A 27,657-nucleotide genomic window follows, 5' to 3' on the forward strand; every position below is an offset into this window, starting at 1 on the left:
ACACAAGCATGAGCAGTTTTATTGGTGCCACAGAATACACAAGCATGAGCAGTTATGCCATAGCCTCAGAATACACAAGCACGATCTGTTATGCCATAGCCTCAGAATACACAAGTATGAGCATTTATGCCATAGCCTCAGAATACACAAGCATGAGCAGTTATGCCATAGCCTCAGAATACACAAGCATGAGCAGTTATGCCATAGCCTCAGAATACACAAGCATGAGCAGTTATGCCATAGCCTCAGAATACACAAGTATGAGTAGTTATGCCATAGCCTCAGTTGACACAAGCATGAGCAGTTATGCCATAGCCTCAGTTGACATGCAATAGAGATGAGTAACATTCTCAGTAATAAATCATTGTCATCAAATTCCAATAATTTTCCCAGTCCTGCTGTAAATAACTAAAACATGATGTCATTCCCAAGCCAAGTCCCCACTGGAGCCTCTCACAAATGCTATAAACCCTTTAATCACAATTGGCATGACCATGGATAGAAAAGTTCGTAGTCATTTAGCTGGTGAAATATTCCATGATGCAAAATTTGACAACTTCACAATGACTGTAATTCATATGGGTCCAGTGACTGCCCCTTTGAAGAATTGGTGTTATTGACAGTGATCTTGTTGAAAATGAATGACTGTTGTTTCAAGTGCTTCATTCATAAAACTGATATTCAGCTCAACATCATTTCATGTAGCCCTTTAAACATTTACAAAACCAACCTTTCATTTAATGAAAAAGTTAAATGTGTGACAAAATGATGCATGATGGTCTTATTTGAAATGGTTGAAAGAAGCATGGCAGACATCTCCAGTTTTCTCACAATTGTTTTGCTGAAATTTCTTGATACAGTTATAGCAGTTGCTATTCTGACAAAATTTGATCAAAATCTTGGATGAATAGGCAAATAGTTCTATCAAGTGGTCTAAATTATTGTGGAAAATATTTATTTTGGGGCTTAATTATGAAGACTTTTACTGTCCAAGTGTCTTTAATGAAAACAACTCAGTTTACCACAAATTGCCAGATCTGACATGCATATGGATCAATCACATTTATTTCAAATGGAATCATTTTGTGTTATGATGTCGTGTAAACACTTAGGTTTTTCTTAACTATGACAGACATGTGTTTTTCTGAAATTGTCTGAAAATTTATATCTTGTCTACACTGGAAAGTCTGGGTCACTTGAGTCACTTGGGTCACTTGAGTCTCGTCATTATCAGTGTTTTCTGATTCTGACAGCTGCCAGAGACTGTGCATATTGATTATTCCACTATCTTTAGAATACATTTTTTCAGGATATAGTAATATAGGTCCAATCAGCATGGGGGCCCCAAGTGGCCGAGTGGTCTAAAGCGCTCTTCGTTACGGATCACTGCCATCTCACCTCTGTCTGCGGCGGTTCGAGTCTAAGATTCAGCCAATGTGGGCATGTGAGAAAGCTTGCCAGTAGCTTCTCGTGGGTCGGTGGTTCTTTCCGGGGTTTTCCGGGTTCTTCCTCCACCATTAATACTGGCCGCCATGTATAGTCTATCGTGCTGAAAAATGGCGTTAAACCCCACAACAACAACAACAACAACAACAACCAATCAGCATGATACAGAGTTTCAGATATAGTTTACCTTGGTTGTGTTTTTACAAATCTACGTGAGCTTGCTTAGTGAAATTGTCAGCTGTTAAGTTATATTATTCAAGTGAGATATTAGGTTCCGATGGGCCTACTTTTCACCCTTCACTACCAAAAGTTTTTGTGTTTATTTAATTTACATTGTGTGCTTAACTTTTATTCATTGTTGTAAGTCATACAACATGTTTACATAGCTAACTTTTGTCTGTAGTGTTATGTGTATCTATATTGTGTGTTTTTTTGTCCATGATTGTAAATTGTACTGGTTATTTGTAAACTACATATTACATAGCTAACTTTTGTCCATGAGTTTAGACTAAACCTTAAGATAATATTTATGAACATGTTTACTTGGATCTGAGTTCAGGACATTGTCATATTCTGTAGTCTTTATTAAAATTAAGTGAAAGACCTGACCTTGTTTGCAGCTTAGAATGTACTGGAAATTAACTTTTGACCCTCATCTGGTATATATAAATGAATTGATCAACAGAATTCATTATTCCTGTGTTGACGTTAGTCCTTGTTGAATCAATTTTGTGTTCAGTTATAATTTGAGAGGTTTTATTTAATCAAATTAATCATTGGGATTGCAAAGTGCTCATTGATTTTTCTAACTAAATCACTATATTAGAATTATTGTGAATTGATTTAAAAACCATTCTGGATTATATCATTTTGATACATCAAGACTATTAGCACATCAGCACATTCCAGGCTATTGGTACACAAGTACTTTCGAGATTGGAATTTATTCAGAATGCCACTGGATTCATTCGGAACACTCTATACTTTTGGACTTAGGATAGAACTTTTAGGACTGTTTGGGATTTAGTTCATGATACTGTAAGTTTTGTTGAATTTTACTAAACCTGATTTTTTTGTTTCTCTCTTTTACTTAGTTTAAGACCATAGAGCCATAACAGTAGGTTGTAGGTTTTAAAAGAAATAATGTAGCAAGAGTTCAAGGTCAATGTTATTTACAGTTTTTTTAGGTTTTTCTGTTGGAAATCTTTACATTCTATTGTGTTAAATGTAAAGTCAAAAGTATATAAATAGGGACTTGATAAACAAATAATTCATTCCTATTTTAAGATGAGTCTATGTAAATCCTTTACCACTGTGTTCAGATATAATTTGAGAGGAGTTATTTATATTTGTTATTCATTGACCGCTCCGGTGGCCTAGTGGTTAGAGCATCTGCCTCGGATGCAGGAGGTTGTGGGTTCGATCCCCGGCCGAGTCATACCAGAGTCTTACAAAAATGGTACTAACAGCTGCCTCACTTGTCACTCAGCATTAAGAGGTTAGTGTTAGGACTGGTTGGCTTGGTGTCAGGATAATGACTGGGTGGGACATCATGCTACATGTCTGAGGCATAATGCCCCAGTGCTAGACATCACTTTAAACTGCCACACTGCAGACATCATAGCAATATGACTGAGAAATTGTTAAAGCTACATTAAGAATCCAAATCTCACACACACACACACACACACACACACACACGCACGTATGCACACACACACACGCATGCACACACACATACAATTATTCATTGAAATTACTGGAGGCTCATTGACTTTTGGATTAACACATTATTTTGGAGTAATTGTGAATTCCTTCAGAGACAAGCAGGATTGCATCATTGTGATTAATCAGGACATTCAAGATTATTGGAATTCATTGGGAACATTCTATATTTTATGATAAGACATTTAGGACTATGTGTATATTTGGGATTTGATACAAAATACTCTGAGTCTCTTTAATTTTCACTCTCTATTGTAGAGAAATAAATTGATTGTTGATTCTACTTAAATTGCTGGTTTCAGTTTATTTCTGTTTCATAATTTATTACCGGGAGTCATAACATTTGTACTGAAAGTGCAATTTGGGATCAAAGTCCGTCAGATTTCAAAATTTGGTTCCTATGACTTACTATCCAGGTTTCACATAACATGGCCTGGAACTTTTGTGTATGATTTTAGCCTAATAACTTTATATCTTTCACCATAAAATTTTGTAGATATGCAGTATCTTGAGAAAATATTATGTTGCTTATCAAGCCTTGATTGCTGCTGTCTTGGTTTTTTAAAAATTGCTCGAGATACAGATGTATACCATATTATATCTAAGGTGGGGTGCGGGTTTGAACTGTACCTTCAGATGTGATTGTTTTGGCTGTCGTAGGTTTTACTTTTAATCTGTCATTTTATGTTTAACAAAAAATGATGCTACTGGCTTCACTAATAATAGAAATAAATTGGATTTAGTACAGTGCCTTATCTTTAGAAGCTCAAAGCACTTTACAGTATTATGTAACACATAAAAACATATACAGTGACAAGATTACAGAAACAAACACCATGAAATTGCAAAACAAAAACATGCTGACAGTAACTAATTAATGCATCTGTTCCGGTTTGGATATGAGTAGCATAGGGTATTCGACTAAACATTGAAGTGAGAGGCAATTTAGCTGGAACAAACAATTCCTGTCCTAATTATTATACTGAGCTAAGAACATGCAGTTGACATTGTTTTACATTGAATTCAAATGTTATTATATTAAAATACTTGCAGGCAGTTGGCATTACTGGACATGGAATTCAAATGTTATTATATTAAAATACTTGCAGGCAGTTGGCATTACAGGACATTGTATTCAAATGTGGGGCCCCGAGTGGCTGAGTGGTCTAAAGCGCTCTCTGTTACGGATCATTGCCATCTCACCTCTGTCTGCGTGGGTTCGAGTCTCGGATTTAGCCAATGTGGGTATGTGAGAAAGCTTGCCAGTAGCTTCTCATGGGTCGGTGGTTCTTTCCGGGGTTTTCCCAGGTTCTTCCTCCACCATTAATACTGGCCGCCAGGTATAGCCTATCGTGTGCTGAAAAATGGCGTTAAACCCTACAACAACAACAACAGCATTCAAATGTTATTATATTAAAATACTAGCAGGCAATTGGCATTACAGGACATTGCATTCAAATGTTATTATATCAAAATACTAGCAGGCAATTGGCATTACAGGACATTGCATTCAAATGTTATTATATCAAAATACTAGCAGACAATTGGCATTACTGGACATGGCATTAAAATGTTACTATATCAAAATACTAGCAGGCAATTGGCATTACAGGACATTGCATTCAAATGTTATTATATCAAAATACTAGCAGACAATTGGCATTACAGGACATGGAATTCAGATGTTATTATATCAAAATACTAGCAGACAATTGGCATTACAGGACATTGCATTCAAATGTTATTATATCAAAATACTAGCAGACAATTGGCATTACAGGACATTGCATTCAAATGTTATTATATCAAAATACTAGCAGACAATTGGCATTACAGGACATGGAATTTAGATGTTATTATATCAAAATACTAGCAGACAATTGGCATTACAGGACATTGCATTCAAATGTTATTATATCAAAATACTAGCAGACAATTGGCATTACTGGACATGGAATTCAGATGTTATTATATCAAAATACTAGCAGACAATTGGCATTACAGGACATTGCATTCAAATGTTATTATATCAAAATACTAGCAGACAATTGGCATTACTGGACATGGAATTCAGATGTTATTATATCAAAATACTAGCAGACAATTGGCATTACAGGACATTGCATTCAAATGTTATTATATCAAAATACTAGCAGACAATTGGCATTACTGGACATGGCATTAAAATGTTATTATATTAAAATACTAGCAGGCAATTGGCATTACAGGACATTGCATTCAAATGTTATTATATCAAAATACTAGCAGACAATTGGCATTACAGGACATTGCATTCAAATGTTATTATATCAAAATACTAGCAGACAATTGGCATTACAGGACATGGAATTCAAATGTTATTATATCAAAATACTAGCAGACAATTGGCATTACAGGACATTGCATTCAAATGTTATTATATCAAAATACTAGCAGACAATTGGCATTACAGGACATTGCATTCAAACGTTATTATATTAAAATACTAGCAGACAATTGGCATTACTGGACATGGCATTAAAATGTTATTATATCAAAATACTAGCAGACAATTGGCATTACTGGACATGGCATTAAAATGTTATTATATCAAAATACTAGCAGACAATTGGCATTACTGGACATGGCATTAAAATGTTACTATATCAAAATACTAGCAGACAATTGGCATTACTGGACATGGCATTAAAATGTTATTGTATTAAAATACTAGCAGGCAATTGGCATTACAGGACATTGCATGCAAATGTTATTATATTATATATATGCTTGTAAATATGTCACTGTTTCCAAAAAAATAAAGCTTTTGAATGACTTGTTCTAAGAAACTACTGAATGGAATTTCACAAAATGGTATGAAAAACATTATGGAATCAAGGGTTTTCAGGTTTGTGCCATTGATGCTGATTTGCCATTAAATATGGCCACTGTTACTATATATGCAGAGGGTTTGCTGGCACATGAAAATCGTGGCTAAATAAATAGAAAGTGGGTTAAGCAACTTCTGCACAATCACTCAGCAGAATTCTTTGAATGTCCAGTCATGAAGATCTTTTAAGTTGATGTAGATGATGCATTTTAGTGTGACATATAACTGCTAATATTAAAAATAGAAACATTTGGACAACTTCTCAAAAAGTGTCAGCAGAATTTGTCTAAACATAATGTTGGAAAGCATCTTGGCTTCAAAGCCTTTGATTTTTGTCATGCTAATCTGCCATCCGATATGGCTGCTGTTACTAAAAATAGAAAAACGTTAACAGATTACTTTTATGGACATCTTTGACAGAAAGCATCTGACATAAAGGACTTTCATTAATGGACAGATGTTGCTGATGTGGTTTCAAACATGGATGGAGATTTTAAAAAATAGAGAAACCAAAGAAACAATTGTTTTCATAACCTGTGCAATCAGCAGCATTGGAAGAAATTTCTTCAGAGAGTTTCTCATGACTAGGACAACTCCGGTGGCCTAGTGGTTAGAGCACTGCCTCGAATGCAGGAGGTCACAGGTTCAAACCCAGGCCAAGTCATACCAAAGACTTATAAAAATGGTACTAACAGCTGCCAAGAGATTAGTGTTAGGACTTGTCAGCCTGGTGTTAGGATGATGTGACTGGGTGGGACATAATGCTTTATGTCTGCAGCATGATGCCCCAGTGCTAGACAAACTATAAACTGCCACACTGCAGACATCATAGCGATATGACTGAAATTTTTTTAAAGCTATGTTAAATATCCAAATCACACACACACTCATCTTGACTATGAATTTTGAGCCAGTTGTGCTATCAGACATCAAGGACTGCCAGATTTGTACAAATGAAATGATGCAGCTCTGCTATTAAATATGGCCACTGTTTCTACAAGTAGACTAACCTTTATAGAGCATTTTTTTATGTTTTAAACTGCTGAACAAAATTTGAGCCAATTTTACAAAGTATTCTGGGATTAACTCATTAACCCTTGAGCCAAACAGCTAGGCATTCCCCTATACAGCATACATGCAGAGAGATCACCTAGAGTGGTATTAGCCTTACCAGTGCCTGCATCCCTGAGACTTGCTGAGAGTACATGTCTTGCATATTTTTTCAGATGGAGCTACTTGCAATAAATGTTATTTTCTTATTTATGTTCCTTTAATTAAGATGAAATTTGGCACAGCAGTTCTCAATAAAATTACGTACATAATGGTATAAATTTCATTCTACATGCAGAAGTAAAACTCGTGCATAAAACTGAAATAAATGATTTTCTTGCCATTATGTTTCTTTTGCCATGAACAATCCATAAAATCCATGAAGAATTTACACTGAATAATAGTATTTTGTTTGTTGTGGCCCATTTAACGCCATTTTTCAGCACAAGATAGGCTATATATGGCGGCCAGTATTAATGGTGGAGGTAGAACCCGGGGAAACCCCCGAAAGAACCACCAACCCACAAGAAGATACTGGCAAGCTTTCTCACATCACCCACATAGGCGGAATCCGAGACTCGAACCCACACAGACAGAGGTGAGATGTCAGTGATCCATAATGGTGAATGCTTTAGACCACTCGGCCACTTGGGTCCCCATGAATAATAGTAATTAACACTATCAATGCATGAAATTCATTCCATTTTATGTACACAGAAATTCCACTTGTCTTTCTTGCAAACTTAACCTTGTATGAATTCTCTGTCAGAGTACACACACACACACATACATACACACACACACACACATACACACACATTCTTTTAAGTGTGTTTATGCAGTGTATGGTATGATATTAATGTGTTTTAAGATAATTATCAGTTCTTTTGATAAATATTTTCGAATGTTTCATAGTGTCTCAGATTTAAAACTTTTCTTTCTGATTTGTCTATTATTACATTCACTAAGGTATTTGCCCCAAATATTTTTGTTCACAATCATATGTAAATTACAGTTTTGAAAGCCATTCTACAATGTCCAAATTTCTTGACTGAAATGTCTAAATTAACCATTATTCTGAGCCATAGGAAATTATGTAAAATGTTGATAAATATTTATTCTTGTTGCCTAGGAGATTCATATATATATACTTTTTAATAATATGTAATGCAGTATTAATTTTATATGGTGTTCAGTTTTTCTTTCTGTCTCTCTTTCAGTGGTGACAGCCTGACCTTCAGCAGTTCTGTACAGTTTCATCCATTCTTTCTGTCATGTGATTTACCAATGTACTTTATGGATGATGACAGGTCCATCCCTGAGACAGAGTTACTGCTGATGGACTATCGGCCAATGGCAACTGCAAGTCGTGGATCTTCACAGACCAATTACAACACTGAGTCATTCGTTAATGGTCTGGCTGCCAGTCGATTTTCTGGGTCAAGCACAGATGAAGATATGATTGATGCTGGGGAAACAGATGCTGCAATGAATATTGAAGCCCACTTCCAGGGTGTGGACAGAGAAAAATTGTACAGTAAGTTTATGTTATGTAAACCACTTGCATAATGATATATAACTGTATCTAATTCATCCACTTTTTGGTTTGAAGGGATTTCATCCCTTCAAGACTATGTTATGGTGTTTGTTGTCTGTTATTATGAAAAGTATGTGTTTCTAATGATTAGGCACTTCCTATATTTATCACTTCTTGCCTTTTTTAGTTTAAAGACAAGTCAGTGTTGGTAAAGGGATGTAACTCAAACTCTGATCCTAGAGGAAATGATTAGTCAGAGTTGTTACCTCCCCTGATACAATTGTATGGCTTCTTTGTAGCATTTCAAGGAACACAAAATGCTCATCAATAGTAATTGCTTCAAGACTTTCCCAAATGTTGTATGTTTTTTCATTAATGAGATAAAGACAAGAAAAGATGTGAAAGATTTATGATAAGGTTGCATGCATTTTGAGGGATATTGGTATTTGCCTATGATGATAAAAATAATACTGTATGTACTCGCTCCGTTGCACATGCCCTTCTGGGTGCACACAACGTAAATCCAATTAATCAATCAATCAGTGTACTTGCTTTTAAGTCAACTCAAACTGTAAACAACAAAGATCCTGATGTGCCATAGCATAATGTGCCTGCAGATCAGTGTCTATATTATTTGTTCTTTAGATTATTCCTAACAGGCTGCACTGATCAAGATCTGCTGGTGCATTATGCAACAGCAGATCTGGGTCTGTGCAGTTTGAGTGTATGTGATTTGGATTTTTAACGTAGCTTTAACAATTTTCCAGTCATATTGCTACGATATCTGCAGTGTGACAATTTATAGTCATGTCTAGCACTGAGGCATCATACCGCAGACATGTAGCATGATGTCCCACCCAGTCACATTATCGTGACATCAGGCCGACCATTCCTAACACTAACCTCTTAATGCTGAGTGCCAAGCGAGGCAGCTGTTAGTACCATTTTTGTGAGTGTTTGGTATGACTCGACCGGGGATCGAACCCACGACCTCCCGCATCCGAGGCAGATACTCTAACCACTAGGCCACTGGAACGATCCTGTGCAGTTTGAAATTTGACTCATCTTATATGTGAGTATAAACAGAAATTATATTTGATTCTGTTTAATTTATTATTACCTAAACCCTAAAATACCTCAGGACTATCAATACTTAGATTTATAATATAAAGTCTTATGATCGTTAATGTTTCATGTAACTAACGAAAATATTAGAAGTTGTAACTTTATTGTACATTGATGGTACCAAGCAGACATGCCAACCATCCTGTTTTTCGCTTGAGGCTCCCTGAATTCAGCCCCACCTCCTGCACTCCTGCATCATTATTTTTTCTCCCGGAAAAAAATTTGTTTTGTGACAAACTAATCGGGAAAAATTTGTTTTGTTTAACTAAAAATGTTTTGGAAATTCCCCATGGAACACTGTAAGTTTGCAGAAGTTCTTTGAAAAGCATGCAAACTTGAATCCATGTCTTTGGTGATCTCTTTTACGATGTCTAAAAGAAAGGGAGATTCAGATGAAGTTGGAAAGTCAAAAAAATATAAAACTTCTTCCCAAGTTTCTTATAGTCTGGAATTTCCATGCTTGGCTCGTGGAAGTGATAAACATACAGCGTTTTGCAAGACGTGCAATTCATGTTTCAGTGTTGCCAGCAACGGGTGCAATGATTGTCATCAACATCTCCAGTCACAAAAGTAAGTTTTTAATCTTACTGTTTATTTTTATGGTCTTAATTGTATGCTGCAGATTGTAATTTGAGTGCCAGCATCGAAATTATGATTATTGTTAGTGAAATTAAGATACACTGATAGATCGGTTAAATTGGGTGCAGTTGAATAAACAACAATTGAATTGATACATCAGCAGATAATAAAAATACTAAGATTTCATTATTATTATTATTATTATTATTATTATTATTATCATGTAGCCATAAACCAAAAAATGTACTTTAACAGTTTAGATTTATCAGCTTTTTCCTAAGAACTACATCTAAATAGGGAAGAGAAAATATACTTAATTGTGCCTGAAGTTTTAATTAAAAGTAAGAAACATTAAATGCAGTTCATTTTTGTGAATGAGTGCAATTTATATTTTGTTATCTTTTGTTTCCGAGTCCTTATTTTAAATTTCATGTACTTTATTTCACAGGCGTTTAACATCTGCACAAAGAGAAACACCCTGGAATGATGGAGCCTAATTCAGCAGCTGCCATGGATCAGTCTTGAGTGAAGATTGATGAGATGAGAGGTAGCATGGGTCAAGCAAAATTTGGACTAATTGCCAAAGTGATGAGCCATATCCTCACCATCCCTCACAGCAATGCATCCAGTGAAAGAATATTTAGTTTTGTGAGGAAGAATAGGACTGACTTCAGGAGCACTATGAAAACTGAGACATTAGAAAGTATTCTTGTTGTTAAACAAGAAGGTATTGTTTGATTAGAGAGACAGCTTGACAAAGTTATGCTTGAAAGATGCAAAGGAGCAACAACCATGTCTCTCCAGGAGTAGTCTTAATTGATGTTCTTCACTGTTAAGTTTAGTTCAGTCTGTTATTTATATATTGTTATTTAGTATCTAAAATTAAACCATTTTAGAATTGAATTAGTCTGTGTTTATTTGAAAACCATTCATTTTTGTAAACATGTTCAACATGTTTCTCCCTTGATGAAATCCTCCCTGAAAAATTGTCAAAATCTCCCTCGAGGACTCTCTTTGGGGTTAGCAAGTCTGCACAAGCTCTCACAACTTGCACTACTACTCTCAAAGCTCGGATTTATGCTTTGTGTGGTCTTTGAGATGGAAACTTTGGAGAAGCTGATGAGAAAAATGACCTTGCTTAGGTGATGATTGTTGAACTGGAAATCAAAATCATGATAGCAGAGTTTTGAGTGTTTTACCACTCTTTTATCTAGTCCCCAGGACTCTCAAATTTATAAAATGCTTAAAACTGTTGTCAACTCTTCAAACCTGTTTTAGCCAATCATCTGCCTTGTTTTTGTCACCCAAAAGTCTAATAGAGTGTTAAATGGAATAATTACATTGTAATAGTGTGAAAATTTTGTAAGATGTGATTGCAACACATAACTGTGTTTATCTTGCCATGCTCAGTGTGACACAAAACATTAAATTGACTAATGGGTTAGATAACCTAATTAATCGCTAAACTGCATTGGTTTAACGTCTCTGGTTTGGGGCATGACTGATTTTTAAGTGGTCAGACAGATGGAGAGGCCAGGTGAATGAGGGTTTAAGTGGTGGAAAAAGCGACAAAGTAGAGACAATCCAGAGACAGTTTGTGAATTTGAACTTAGTGTCATCAAGTGAAGTTTTCCAACAATCAGGTTAGGTAAGAGGAGCAGGATTGAGAAATGTTCTAACCTCAATAGGCGTGTATTAATTTTTGGCAGTTTGATGAATTTAATCCAGATTGGCTAAGCTAAATAATAAGTGTGTGTGTATTCCTAGAAAAATTAAATGCTGTAAGTAATTTGCAACACAAAATTAGTCACTTGAAGTTTCTGCACGAAGGCATGAAATTCTTAGTTCCAAGATTGGTAGAAAGTACTTCTTTAAAATTATGCAAGGGACGGGTGTCTGGAAGTTTGAGGGACATGGAACTTAGAAATTCTGCTACCTATAAGTGAGCGAGTCCTGGAAAGCACAAGGGGAAATAGCTCCATATACATACCCACACAGAGGCAAAGAAAGGAGAAAAGTTATGATTGATGACCCAAAAGGAGGCTGAACACAGAGAAGAGGGAAAAGAATACTTCGACTCTAATTTGTCACCAACATTGAATTTGGAAGAATCAGCAAGAGTTCAATCGATTTCATGATGAAATTTGTCTTTTTGATATAAACAGAATGACTGATTGCAATTTTTATGATCTTAGTAATTTTAATTTTATGAGAAACAATATCATTCTAATGTCATGTTCATGTTGTTCTATTCTATATCTCTGTGCAGGTCTCTGTTTCTTCCACCCATTAATTTCATATTTTATTTTATTATTTGCTTAATCCATTTAATAACACCATAGTCAGTCATCCACTAGATAACAATAATCCAAACCACCACATGACATACTTTAAGACTAAGAGCAATACATTATATGTACTTTGGGGGGAAGGGACATAACTAATAAATTGATGGATAATTATTATTTTCATATGTATTGTTAGTAGAGTTATCTCCCATAATTATTTCAAATGTTAATAGAACCTGTTTAGTACCTTAACCTAATACTACATGCAGATGGTTCATACAACCAATGTAGTACCTTAACCTAATACTAGATGCACATGGTTGAGACAACCTATTTAGTACCTTAACCTATTACTGCATGCACTTGGTACATACAACCTATTTCAACCTTTTTAGTACAAAATACTGCATGAACATGGTTCATGCAACCTATTTAATACCTTAACCTGATACTGCAGGTACATGGTTCATACAACATATTTACTACCTTAAATTGATAATACATGCACATGGTTCATACATCCTATTTAGTACCTTAACCTAATAATGTATGCACATGGTTCATACAACCTATCTAGTACCTTAGCCTATTAATGCATGCACATGGTTCATACAACCTATTTAGTACCTTAGCCTAGTAATGCATGCACATGGTTCATACAACATATCTAGTACCTTAGCCTATTAATGCATGCACATGGTTCATACAACCTATTTAGTACCTTAGCCTATTAATGCATGCACATGGTTCATACAACCTATCTAGTACCTTAGCCTATTAATGCATGCATGTGGTTCATTCAACCTATTTAGTTACCTTAACCTGAAAATACATGCACTTGGTACATGCAACCTATTTAGTACCATAACCTAATAATACATGCGGGGCCTCAAGTGGTCTAAAGCGCTATCTGTTAAGGATCACTGCCATCTCACCTCTGTCTGCGTCTGTTCGAGTCTCGAATTCAGCCAATTTGGGTATGTGAAAAAGCTTGCCAGTAGCTTCTCATGGGGCGGTGGTTCTTTCCGGGATTTTCCCGGGTTCATCCTCCACCAATAATACTGGCCGCCGTGTATAGCCTATCGTATGCTGAAAAAAGGCATTAAACCCCACAACACTACCATAATCAACAACATAATAATACATGCACATGGTTCATACAACCATGGAAAATTCTCGATTTTTGTCAGACTGCCTTGAAAAATCATTGAAATATTCAAAAAGTCAGTTTTACTCTTGAAAAGTCCATAAATTTGTTGAAACATTTTAAATGTCAGAGGGAATACAGCATTGGGTGGATCATATTACGATGGCACTGATAGTTTACCAGATAGAATAGCATACTTTTTGCTGTAGTGATGCACTGATTAGTCATGTGATTCATTGTTTTTATTCATATCTATGCAGTGATAATCAGATGTAATGCATGAAGAAAGTGCATTTTCCATGGAAAAAATACTGCTTGAAAACTTTTGGAAGTCTTTGAAAACTTGAAAAGGCCTTGAACAAAAGCTCTTAGAGGCTGTGTGAAACATGGTGCAGTCAAATTACTTCTGAATCAATATTTTGACTACTGGTGGAGTGGGTCATTGAAATAGTACATCTGTGTAATATAATCACACTATTAGACTGGTCCACTTAGTGCTCCAGGTCCATGTTACACCATAAATTATTTGTGTTTTTTCATGTCTCTGAATAAATTATGTCTTTTTATATACATGTATGGATAGCAGTGGTTTTTGTTTTTCTTGCAGTTGCAAAGCTAGAAAATTTCCATCAACATTATTTCAAGAGGTTTTTTAATGGATTTATGATTTTGCTACTTGACTGCAAAGCATTAAATTTGCTTGTGTCTTTTACATCATGATTCACTTGATGGAAAAGGGTAAGCAGACCTGAGTAGAAGTTTCTGTAATTTCTTTCCATTGTTCTTTTTTTCTGGAGGAGGTGGACAGTACAAACATATCCATACTTCTAAATCAGCTGGTAGCTCCCATTCTTAGACAAGTCATATTCATTATTCAGATCACCTTGATTTAGTCTTGGACAGAGTCTTTCAGACCCTTTAAAGTCATGTTGTGTGTGTAAAAACACCTTCAAGACATTGTTACATTGGGCTGGATGCTTTGGTTTGAATAGAGTGTTGTAATCTTTTGCCTATGAAAGTACCTACATAACAGAGATATACATTCTGTTTGCATCAGTTTGGAATGAAAACAGGCCCCAAAATAAATAGTAACAAAGTTGGTATTTACCATTAGATAACCTGGATGGATGACTTATAGATATGAGGCTGGTAATTTGTGTGAGGGTGGAGGCGGGTGTATGCGTGCCATTTTCTGTTGATTTAGATTTCAATGTTTTTCGGTAGCCAGAAAGACTACCAACATTTTGACTGTTAGTAGTTACTGAAACAATTTACTGACTCTCATGCAGAACGGTTAGAGGGGCCCCGAGTGGCCGAGTGGTCTAAAGCGCTTTCCATTATGGATCACTGCCATCTCACCTCTGTCTGGGTGGGTTCGAGTCTCGGATTCGGCCAATGTGGGTATGTGAGAAAGCTTGCCAGTAGCTTCTCGTGGGTCGGTGGTTCTTCCCGGGGTTTTTCTCCGGGTTCTTCCTCCACCATTGATACTGGCTGCCATGTATAGCCTATCGTGTGCTAAAAAATGGCATTAAACCCTACAACAACAACAACAAAAAAGCAGAACGGTTAGAAGTATTTAGTATTGAACCTGGGTTTGTATTTAAAGCAGTGTAATGATATTTACTTTTGTACAAGAATATGCACAAAGTATTTCTTTGCTTGAATAATGTGGTCATTAACAATTATACATGAAAATGTGTTGCCACTTGCAAAATGATAACACTATGAAGAGATTGGATAATAAATGATGCAGCTTCAGTCTCATATTAAATAATGCAAAATAACAATGCATTATCCTATTTTAATAACTAAAATAACAGTTTCTTTGATAAATGAAAATGATCAAGTCAGCAAATAGTAAATGTGACTTTTAGAAATCAACTGTTTTATTTTTAACCTGCTGTAAATCAGCCAGGCTTCCTTGAGTGGAAAATTGATGACATACTGAATATTTTGACACACCATCATAAACTTTTTCTTTGTGCAGTTGGAATATGAGGAGTCTGTGATCTTCAGCTTGTGCAAATTTAATGTATTTAAAAATACTCAGCAGTTATTTTATGGACAGTTGGTGACAGAGTACTAATCTCTGATGCTTTTGTATGTCACAACCATTACTTGGTCATAGACATTATCTTAATAAATTTTAATTGACTTTGAATTTTAATACAAATATCAGTTTTTAAAAATATTTAATTCCCAACATTTCACAAGGGATCGTCTTTAAGCAGTGAGGACTTATGACCTTGTTGCACAATGATTCCTTTTGAAATTGAACAGTCTGAACTTTATTCCTCGCCAAAGCTTTCTATTCATCAAAATGTGTACATCAGCAGTTTAGCCAACAGAACAACGAGTCTCACTTTGCTTCAAGAAATATTATTACGGTATATCAATCGAATTTCATGGGGATTTTGGCACATTGCTCCAGGCTCCTTCATGCTCATTAACATCTTTAGATGGAGCTACAATCCTGCTGAGGCCCATTATTATTTACTAGTGTAATAAAGCATTGATGGAAGGCAAGATTGAAGGACAGATCTTTTGTTGGGAAATGTGTGGGCTTTAATTTGTAGCAAATTTATGTTGAACTGAAAGTACATTTACCAAGGATTGTATAGAAAACTTGATGGTAGAAATCAGAAATGTAACACTGATTTGATGGTTTAGGAGGTTATTAATATCAACTCTCGGATTCCTTTTCCATCATGATGAATTGATCTTGGGCATATGGCCCTACATTTCCGTTCACAGCACTTCACCATTTTGTAGTAAGTAAAACTTTGGTAGGCCAAACAATAACACTTGTAGTGTCACAATCAGTCAAACAACTAGATCAGTGATGAAGTAATGACTTTTTCTTGCCTTTGACATCATAGTAATCAAAATGGCCAAAAACTTGACAAGCAATTAAAAAATCTAAGCCTCATTTGCAGTTGTTTTTTTAAATTGAAAGTTTGACTTCATCCATTTATCCAGATTTATCTGGAGACTTTAAGTTAGTTGGTTCATTGATGTAACATTAAATACATTATTCTGAACTGTCAACACTCTGACACACCCAGGTTTAAAATTAACCATGAATTTCCCAAAATGCATCCATGACAAATGAGATGATGTATAAATGTTGTTTGGAATTTATTGCCATTTTTCAGCTCAGGATGGCTATATATATATATATATGGTGGCCAGTATAACTAGTGGAGGTAGATACCACCAACTTCTGGGAAGCTGCTGGCAATCTTTCTCACATACCCATATTGTCGGAGCCCCGTACATCCAATCCATGTAGATAAAGGTGAGATGGCAGCAATTGGTAAAGATGAATGCTTTAGACCACTATACCGCCTGAGGTGCCATAATTTATAAATATATTTCAAGCACTTCATTAGAGTACTTTAATGAAATATGCTGATTTTGGACATTTTACTTCTCACAGTTGCTAGTTTTGTACTGAAATGGGTCAAAGTCAAGATAATATTGAGTGAAGACAGTTAATTAAAGATTCTTTATACAGGTACCTGATGTAAGTTTGATACTGAAATGGGTCAAAATCGTGAAAATGTACCATTTGATTTCACTTGTACAGTGTAATTTTGTTCCACCTAACTGCACAGACCCAGATATGCTTTTGCAAAATGTGCCCACATTGAAAACATGGGGGTTCAGAATTGTCATTAAGCACATGATAATCATGGGATAAATACAGTACATTTGCATCAAGATAATCACATGGATACAATGGTATTCACTCATATATAATGACATGCAAATGCCTGCAAAATACTGTACTGTATATACTCCCTTATAAGGTGAGTCTAACTGCAAAAAGCACAGACTCTGATCTGCCATTGCATAATGCACCAACAGATCAGAGTCTATGTTGTTTGTTCTACTAATTACTTTTAAGAAAATACACAGACCTAGATCTGCCAGCACATTATGGAATGACAGCTGGACTCGACTTATAAGTGAGTACATATTCAGATCTAGGTACATAATGTGCCCGTGGGTTTGAGTCTCAGGCTCAGCCGATGTGGATATGTGAGAAAGCTTGCCAGTAGCTTCTCATGGGTCAGTGGTTCTTTCTGGGGTTTTCCCGGGTTCTTCCTCCACCATGAATACTGGCCGCCATGTATAGCCTATCTTGTGCTGAAAAAATGGCGTTAAACCCTATAACAACAACAACAACAACATAATGTGCCAGGAAATCTCTGTCTTATTGTATCCATCTGACAGCACTGACGTTTCTTATAAGGGTGGCCAAATAAAACAGGTAGTCTTTCATAAAGGGAATGAATTATTAATATGTGTTATTTTTGTGTCAAGCAAAGTGGCCGTATAATGGAGAAGCCTCTCTCTTCAGAGGTACTTTTCAAGAGGACAACCAATGTACTTGTATCTAAGTATAAGCACTACAGGCTTACCAAGCAATTACACAGTGAAATACAATACATAAAGCTGCTGTTATGGAGACAATCTAAGTGCTTCCTTTTGCAGTGGAAACATTTCTTGACCAGAGACTGAAGCACACAAGAATGGCAAAAAGACCAATGTCAAGGTCAATTGCTTTAGTAGTAAGTCTGTATTACACTATAAACTTGCTAATACAACTAGATTTACCATAATATTAGGATTTGAAGATCTCAAGAGTTCTTGTCTAAATGCAGCTAAAATGAATTTACAGTCAGTAAACACTTTTGACAGTTGCAAAATGTCAACAATGAAAAATTGGTATAATCCAGCAAATGCCCTAAAATAGAAAATTCCAAATCAGTTTGTAATAACAGCATCTCATTTTCCCTCTCTATCCAACTTCTCCAGCACAGTGCCCCAAATGACTGAGTGGTCTAAGGCACTGTCCTTTATTGATTACCAACATCTCACCCTATGCATTTCTTCAAATCTTAGGATCAGCCAGCTTTGGTATGTCAGAAATCTTGTCATTAGTTTCCTTTACCTCAGTGGGTCTTCCCAGTATTTCTTCAGGTTCTTCCCCTACCATATATACTCAGTCTAGCATGTACTGAAAATATGACATTCAACCCAGAACAACAATTTCTCTGGTTGTGTCTCACAGATTAAGAGCCTAGGACATGGCTCTGAACAATATGAAAATATGATATAGCAACACACACATATGTAACCATATAAGATTTATATCCCACATTTCAAGTTTGTTCTTTGAATGGAAAATACTGAACCACACAATTTGACAAAATGATGCATGCACGTATGGTTTTGTAATTATTTCTCTTAAAAAGGAATAGAAATTCTATAACTTTTTCCAACTTAAATATTTTTTGTTTTCAGGTTGCTATTTTTGTATTTTACATTTCAATGATAAATACCTGCTTTCTTCTGCTGGAGTTTGGTCACCATGGCTACAGGATAATACACATACTAGCAGTGTTCAGTTTGAAAGGCATTTGATTTTGTATCATTCTGGAGGCAACAAAACATAACCAGCTATAAAATTTACCAATTTAAATGAAATTTAACAAACAAAATTGTTCTGAAATAAGTGGAGAACCATTTTTATTTACATTTGCTGCTGCATGAAGCAAGATAAAAGATGGTTTACAATTTCATCAAGAATTATTAATAAGCAACAGTTTACACCCCCTTTGAACTTTGAAAATAAAACTCTGAAGATGTAATGATATGAGAAAATAAAACTCTGAAGATGTAATGATATGAGTATTCTTGAGATATTTTTTTAAACTGAGTTCAGTTTTGATGTTAATTGAAAATATATATATTTTACACAATCTTCTATGTTGTTATTTGTACAAAACCAATTGATTGTCAGTCTCGTCTGTACTATCTGCTTTAAATTTTGTAAACCCCAGCACATATTGTATATTATTAAATGACGTATCTAACCTTTAATCTAAACTTTTATTTAATCCAATCTCAGTTTTTTGTGAGCAATGTTTCGTTTTCTTATGTTTGGAAGTAACAGTCATAGTGTACCATGTTGGCAAATTCTAAAAGTTTAGTCTGGACTGTATACACACTGAGTAGCATGATCGAGGGACATCCTGCTGATCCATGTAAGGCACTGTACTAGACATAGAGACATCCTGCTGATCCAAAAGGGGTACTGTACTAGACTTAGAGACATCCTGCTAATCCATATAGGGCACTGTACTAGACATAGAGACTTACTGCTAATCCAAGTAGGGGCACTGTACTAGACATAGAGGCATCCTGCTGATCCATATAGGGCATTGTACTAGACATAGACATCTTGCTAATCCGAATATGGCACTGTAAAAGACATCTTGATGAGCCATATAAGCACTGTACTAGACATAGAGGCATCCTGCTGATCCATATAGGGCACTGTACTTGACATAGAGACATACTGCTAATCCAAGTAGGGGTACTGTACTAGACATAGAGGCATCCTGCTGATCCATATAGGTCATTGTACTAGACATAGACATCCTGCTAATCCGAATATGGCACTGTAAAAGACATCTTGATGAGCCATATAAGCACTGTACTAGACACAGAGGCATCCTGCTGATCCATATAGGGCACTGTACTAGACATAGAGACATATTGCTAATCCAAGTGGGGGCACTGTACTAGACATAGAGGCATCCTGCTGATCCATATAGGGCATTGTACTAGACATAGAGACATCCTGCTAATCCAAATAGGGGTACTGTACTGGACCTAGAGACATCCTGCTAATCCATATAGGGTACTGTACTAGACTTAGAGACATCCTGCTAATCCAAAATGGGCACTGTACTAGACATAGAGATATCTTGAGATCCAAAAGAGGCACTGTACTAGTTGTACAAGACATAGAGGCATCTTGATCCCAAAATGGCACTGTACTAGACATAGAGACATCCAGCTAATCCAAATATGGCACTGTAAAAGACATCTTGATGATCCATGTAAGGCACTGTACTATACATAAAGACATTCTGCTAATCCAAATATGGCACTGTAAAAGACATTCTGCTGATCCATATAGGGCACTGTATTAGACATTGAGACATCCTGCTAATCCAAATAGAGGTACTGTACTAGACTTAGAGACATCCTGCTAATCCATATAGGGGTACTGTACTAGGCATAGAGACATCCTGCTAATCCAAATAGGGCACTGTAAAAGACATCCTGCTGATCCATATAGGGCACTGTACTAGACATAGAGACATCCTGCTAATCCAAATAGGGCACTGTAAAAGACATTTTGATGATCCATATAGGGCACTGTACTAGACATAGAGACATCCTGCTAATCCATGTAGGGCAGTGTAGTAGACTTAGAGACATCCTGCTAATCCATGTAGGGCACTGCAAAAGACATGTACTAGACATAGAGACATCCTGCTAATCCGTATAGGGCATTGTACTAGACATAGAGACATCCTGCTAATCCATATAGGGCACTGTACTAGACATAGAGACATCCTGCTAATCCATGTAGGGCACTGTACTAGACATAGACATATCCTGCTAATCCATGTAGGGCACTGTAAAAGACATAGAGACATCCTGCTGATCCCAAAGGGTCACTGTACTAGACATACATGCATCATGCTGATCCAAAAGGGGCACTCTACTAGACATACAGGCAACATGCTGATCCAAAAGGGGCACTGTATTAGGCATAGAAACATCCTCCTTATCCAAAAAGGGCACTGTACTAGATATAGATGTATCATCTAAGTCATACATAAAACAGAGTCAAGTGCATATCAAAGGTGACAAATACAGATAGGGTATACACAGAGTTTGGGGCAGGGAACTATGCCCCTCTGTACCTGCCAGCTAGAACACCAACTAAAAGTAGACCTGATCTGCCAGTGCTTTACACAGACTGTATATCTGGGTCTGTGATGTTTGTTTGAAATCATAATTAGACCCTTATCTCCAAATGCTTTACCCAACAGTCGATTATCTCCGAATGCTTTACCCAACAGTCGACAAGTTTCTAAGTTGTTTGTTTTAAATCACAAGTAGACCCAGATCAGCCAAGAGCTTACACAACAATAGCTTAGTGACAATGCTGTTTCTTTGAAATCAGATATAGACCCTGATGTGCTAATGCTGTGCATAACAGTTGATCAACATCTGTGCTGACTGCAGCTGAGTGATTATACACACATATATATATGGTAAAATCTCTAGCTCTGCAGAGATTTAGGACCATAAAGCCTGGAACTCTGATTAAGATAAATTCTTGCTGGATCAATGTGCTTTCTGTAATGACTCTAAATCATTTACTTAAGAGTACCAAAGAATCCTGTCTTCCTAAATATTCTTAAATCTTTTGATTCTATGTTTTCACCATACTGTTATGTGTACAGTCAATCAGCAATCCAAAATGACACTGCTTTCAAGGTCACAACTGGAGCTAAATTGCAAAAGCTCTTTTAGTACAATTCAGCTGCAGACTTTCAGTGCGTATAAATTGTCAGATTCTGATCCACATTTAATGGGGAAAGCCTCAGAAAATTTGCATGCATATAGACTGTTCTATCATGCAACAGGTTTGTTTAGGATGTCAGGACAAAACATTAATATTTATAGAAATTCTGGAATCTGTAATTATTTTGTCTTTTCTAGAGCTTTACTAGAAATGAATAACACCCATTATATCTGTGCTGCAGGAATAGGGATAGCTACTGTATTTATATGATGCTAAACTCACCCCCATTTTTTTCTCACAGTTTTGGTACCGTGCATACTCAATAATAAGTTGTCAATCTGAAAACAACAAAGATTCCATTCTGCATGGTTGTCAGATCTTCACGTATGACAGTGGAGATCTGATTTTTATCAGATTGCCAAACTAGTATTCTTACGCACAATGTACCAGTTACTTCCTACATTTTTTTTTTAACAGGATGTGATTTCATCCACAGGAAGTTGGGTAACAGTTTTCATAATATCTGCAATAAACATACACATTTCCAGCATTATATATTTTCAGTTAGATCTTGTTGCATATTCAGCACTCTTTTGTTTTATTTCCATGTCTGTGGAAGAAAAAAAACATTTTCACTGTTAATTTATATTTTAAAAAATCTTTTTTATAAATGGAAGGTGGAAAAAGTTATTTTATTTGACAAGGAAATTACAGAAAACTGTTATATTCTGACACAACAATGACTGATTCAAATTATATAATGAGCCCCATGTGGCGACATGGTCTAAGGTGCTTCCTTTTACAGATCATCAACATCTCACTTCTAAGTGCGTGGATCAATCCAATCTCAGGCTCGACCAGTATGGGTATGTGATAAAGTTTGTTGGAAGCTTCCCATTTGTTGGTTTTTCATCCCAGGATTTTTCTGGGTTATTCCTCCACCAGATATACTGGCTGCTATGTATAGCCACCTCTTATTTGCTGAAAAATGGTGTTAAACTCAAAACAAGAAAAACAAATTATATAACATCAGAAATATATGCATTTACTGCAGCAAATGATGGGGGCCCCGAGTGGCCGAGTGGTCTAAAGTGCTCTCCGTTACGGATAACTGCCATCTCACTTCTGTCTGTGTAGGTTCGAGTCTTGGATTTGGCCAGTGTGGGTATGTGAGAAAGCTTGTGATCAGTAGCTTCTCGAGGGTCGGTGGTTCTTTTTGGGGTTTTTTCGGATTCTTCCTCCACCATTAATACTGGCCGCCATGTATAGCATACCATGTCTGAAAAATGGCGTTAAACCCTACAACAACAACAGCAGCAAATGATAAATCCTTCGTTCAAGTACCTGCTGATAGCTACTGTGCAATCTATGTGATGAAAAGAAACCTGTTCATTGCTAACTTATCTCTTTCTAAAGTCAGTTATGATCTTGACTTAAGTACCAAACACATGACTGATTAAAATTATGTTGTTGCTGATATTTACTGAGGATATCTCCAGTAATAAGCTACTCACCTACTTTGATATAAAAAATGTTAAGATTGGCCCCTTGGTCTTATCATTGAATAGATACATGAACAGTGCATTTGCTTTTAGATTACCCAATACATCAGTGTATGGCACTATGTAATGAATTGTAATGGAAATCACTTGCAGAGCCATTTTCTCCAACAGCTCTCAAGTAGGAGTGTTCAGTATTTTATATAAAAAAAGCTTTAAATTCTCATGTTGTCTGGGGAACTAACCCATGATTACTGGAAAAATTATTGCCAGGAAAGCTCAGTTAGTATATACAACTCTGTGTGGCAGGATGGAATTCATTCAAGTACATGCAATCCACTTTTGTTAGAATTCATGCAGCAAAATATAATTTTCCTTGAACATGAAAGTCAAATTCAGAAAAGAATGAAAATAAAGGAAGAGTTTAAAATAAAGATGAAATACATTTTATTAATAATCTCAGGTTTATTTTTATAATAATTACAAAGAAATATGAAAGGCAGAATTGTTCAAATTATGGTCTTGAATAATTACTACTTGGGAGAGTGATTGTTTGTTAAGACTGACCTTGACTGACTTTCACTGTAATGGCAGTACAGTTTTATTATGCCAGCATTAATGTGCATAAAAATGAGCATCATATGCGAAAAGAAAAAGGTTTTCATTAAGGTCTGGCTTGTGACCACATGCAGCTGCAGTTTTCTCCTTAGTTACCAGCTCAAAAGCCTTCAACTTTTAAAAATTGTAACGTTATAACATTGTACAACACTTGAACATTTCTTGTTATAGTGTTGCAGTGACTAATTTACATGTAGCATTGAACTTATGATTTTGAGTTGGCTGTCTCAAAAGCTAATGAAAAGGCTGCAAATGGACCGATCAGGCCAAGTAGAGTTGCTTTACAGCATCTTTTGCATGACAGATACTCAAGTTGCATACTGATCAATCACATCATCTGGCTAGGTGTCAATGTTTGCATAATCACGACATGTTTGAGTTGATCAGGTAACCTAATGGACCACATTTTGCTGTTATTGTTATGAATTTAATCACAGTTTTCAGTGTATGATAGTGGCCAGTATAACTGGTGGAGAAAGCACCCAGGAAAACCCCAGTAATAACCACCAACCCACAGGAAGCTACTACCAACCTTTCTCACAAACCCATGATGGTCCAGCCCAAGATTCAAACCCATGCAGACAGAGATGAGATGGCAGTGATTATTAAAACAAAGTAAGCATATAGACCACAGTTGGCCACTCGGGGCCCCTTATCACCCTATGTAGTATGCCCTGCCACATGTAACTTTCAGGGTCTGATCTAGGACAGGCAATTGCTGATTTTAAAATCATGATGAAAAATCAACTGAATGTGCCAAATTTATTTTTAAGGCCTGGCCTTTATTTTATTTTTTCATTAAATGCATCCCACAGTCAGAGAAGTCCTCTCAATTCCTTTGGGTGTTTGGGATTGTGAGTTGTACAGTAAACCCAAATTTCAACATTTTCATCCAGTTTTCATGATTTTTTTCACCATTTTCCCATCAGTCACCTTTATAAATGAATTCTATTTTTTGTGTGGGGTACACATATCAGATTTTGTGGATTTTTTTGTTGCTACAGTACTATAATCATTGAACTCAAATGACACAGCAAATTATCTTAATTCTGAGGAAACAAAAGGACTTCCACCCCAGTCTGCAAATTTTAAATGCTAATGATAATTCCATGTTTTCAGATAACCATGAAAATTGATACCCACAAAAATAAATGAATTCACATATTTTATGAAGTCCATATGCTAATTAGGGGCCAAACATTCTCGGAGATTTCAAGAGTTTAATGTCCCTTAAGTGTATAAAGTAATTGTCATAGAGTGATCTCCCTTTTTAAGGCTCCCTTTTCTAGACTGAACAGCTGGCTTGTAACAGAAAGGTCTCACTGAAGGGAAACAAAATAGTTGTTGTTGTTGTTACAGCACAGGATAGGCTTTACATTGCGGCAGTATAAATGGTGGAGGAAGAACCTGAGAAAACCCCAGAAAGAACCACCAACCCATAATAAGCTTCCTACAGTGAGTTCTTTAGACCACTTGGCCACTCTGCCCCCCCCCCCGGGTAAAAATATAATAAATGTATTGTGTTGTTAGGCAAATTGGCCTCTGATTAGTGGGTGGCCATGCTTTAGGGAGATGAAGTGTTAAAGATATACTGTTTTGGTATTGAGCAAGGTGGCATCTGATTGCTGTGATCAGGGGGTGACCTATCCTGAAGGGGACAAAATTATAAAACTATTTTGGTGTTTGGCAAGGTGGTATTCGATCACTGATCAGGTGATGTCATGTCTTGAGTGGAGCAAAATAGTAAAACTGTACTATTAAGGTGTTGGGCATTAGGGAGTGTCCACTCTTCATATAAATAGTGAACTGATGTACTTTTTTTAAAAATGTCTGTTACTCCAGATGAACTTAGAACCCTCATTTATGTCCACATAAAATACTCTATTTGCCTATGCAGCCCAAACTATACATGTATACTTATTTTGAAGACTACTGCACCATTTTACCCAGAGTCACTGTAACACTCCAGTCACTGTATTTTATTTTTTAATTGATTTCTTACGTATGAGGAGATTTTGCTGCCCCCCACACTAACTAACACTAATTATTTATTTAAAATAGGTGTTTTTCTTCTTAAAAATAATCACATTGATTGACAGAATGCAATTAAGTAATTTGTGAAAATTTGACCGAAAAGTTTAGAGTTATAAAGATATGACATGGTACATGTTACATATCGAAAATCCTTAAGGTAGCCAACTCATTTGGACAAACTTGTGTCCAACCATTAAATTAAGACTGCATAAAGTTGTCATTTAAACACTTAATTGGATTACAAATTAAATTGGATAGCAGTTCATTGGAATGGTTCTTTTATGCAGTAGCTGATTGACATCGCTGTTCCCTGCAGCCTTGACCTCAGTTGTTCCATATCCCATCATTCATGTCTGTAGTGGAGCTGCTGGTGGTGGTGTTGAGGTTGTACCATTTTACAAGGTGTCTGCTTTATTTGGCTATCATTATCTAGTGGGTGATTGCCCTCTGTATTGTTGCCCAGATTGAGTAAATATTAAAATAAAGTGTGAAACTTATAGATGGAATAAATAGAGATCTGAGCAGATATATAAAACAGAATGACATGAGCCCCCGTACATGAAAACCAACAATTTAATGAATTACATAAACAACTGTGATAATACATTAAATTAGAAAGATACACTTCTTTTTTAAATAAACCATTCAGCAAATTTCAAACACAAATATATATATATATAAAGAGTCTATCTGTTTTAAATGATAGGATTGGTTCATCATAGAATCAAGGGAACAATCAAAGTCATTGCCTTGTACAACTTCATAACCTGCTTATTTCCATTCCACTCCAACATCACTGTGGTTGTTCCTTTAGGTCCTTTCGCTTTTTCCCCTCTCCAACCTCCCTACTGTCTTGCCTTTTTTTGGCCCTCAAACTTCGTGTGGGTAGGCGAATACGTAAGTACGTAGATACTTGGATCAGTAGGTACGTGGATACATCAGTGGAGCTATTTCCCCTTTCAAAATAAACAGATATTCTACTGGGAATAGATCATTACTCCCCTCTAGTTATGTCAGATATCATTCTATCGGACTTCAAACAATTATACCAAAGGCTGTCTGGTCAAGCTAAATACAACAGATCATAAACAAACCTAGTTTCACAAGATTAAGGTACTTCCTCATGGCTATTTCATCACTGATTCCCATTAACATTACACGAGACATAACAGTTCCATTCTCGTCTCTATTACACAAATTAATGAATGAAATTCATTATGTGTCTTAACTACGTTATTTTCAGTGAATACACACATTAAAGTCTTTATCATCTAAGATCATAGAATTCACACGGATTCTTGTAACTCGTATAAATTAAAGTAATGCACGAAATTCTTTG

The 27,657-nt window shown here is 36.0% G+C and overlaps 1 protein-coding gene across 5 annotated transcripts in view; it reads left to right on the forward strand.

Annotated features, from left to right (window-relative positions):
* The window catches only part of LOC149796924 (H(+)/Cl(-) exchange transporter 3-like), a 178,279-nt gene that overhangs the window by 12,989 nt on the left and 137,633 nt on the right, over positions 1-27,657 (forward strand). For 4 of the 5 annotated variants that reach the window (XM_089961594.1, XM_089961593.1, XM_089961595.1 and 1 more), the window contains exon 2: positions 8,311-8,627. In XM_089961594.1, coding sequence (XP_089817720.1) covers positions 8,378-8,627 — 250 coding nt within the window. In that variant the 5' untranslated portion in view covers positions 8,311-8,377. The remainder of the gene's footprint in view (positions 1-8,310; positions 8,628-27,657) is intronic. The other variant, XM_089961596.1, reaches the window with a different exon arrangement.

This window comes from Sinohyriopsis cumingii, chromosome 6, assembly GCF_028554795.1.
Source record: "Sinohyriopsis cumingii isolate HCF-2022 chromosome 6, ASM2855479v2, whole genome shotgun sequence".
NCBI classification, from domain to species: domain Eukaryota; kingdom Metazoa; phylum Mollusca; class Bivalvia; order Unionida; family Unionidae; genus Sinohyriopsis; species Sinohyriopsis cumingii.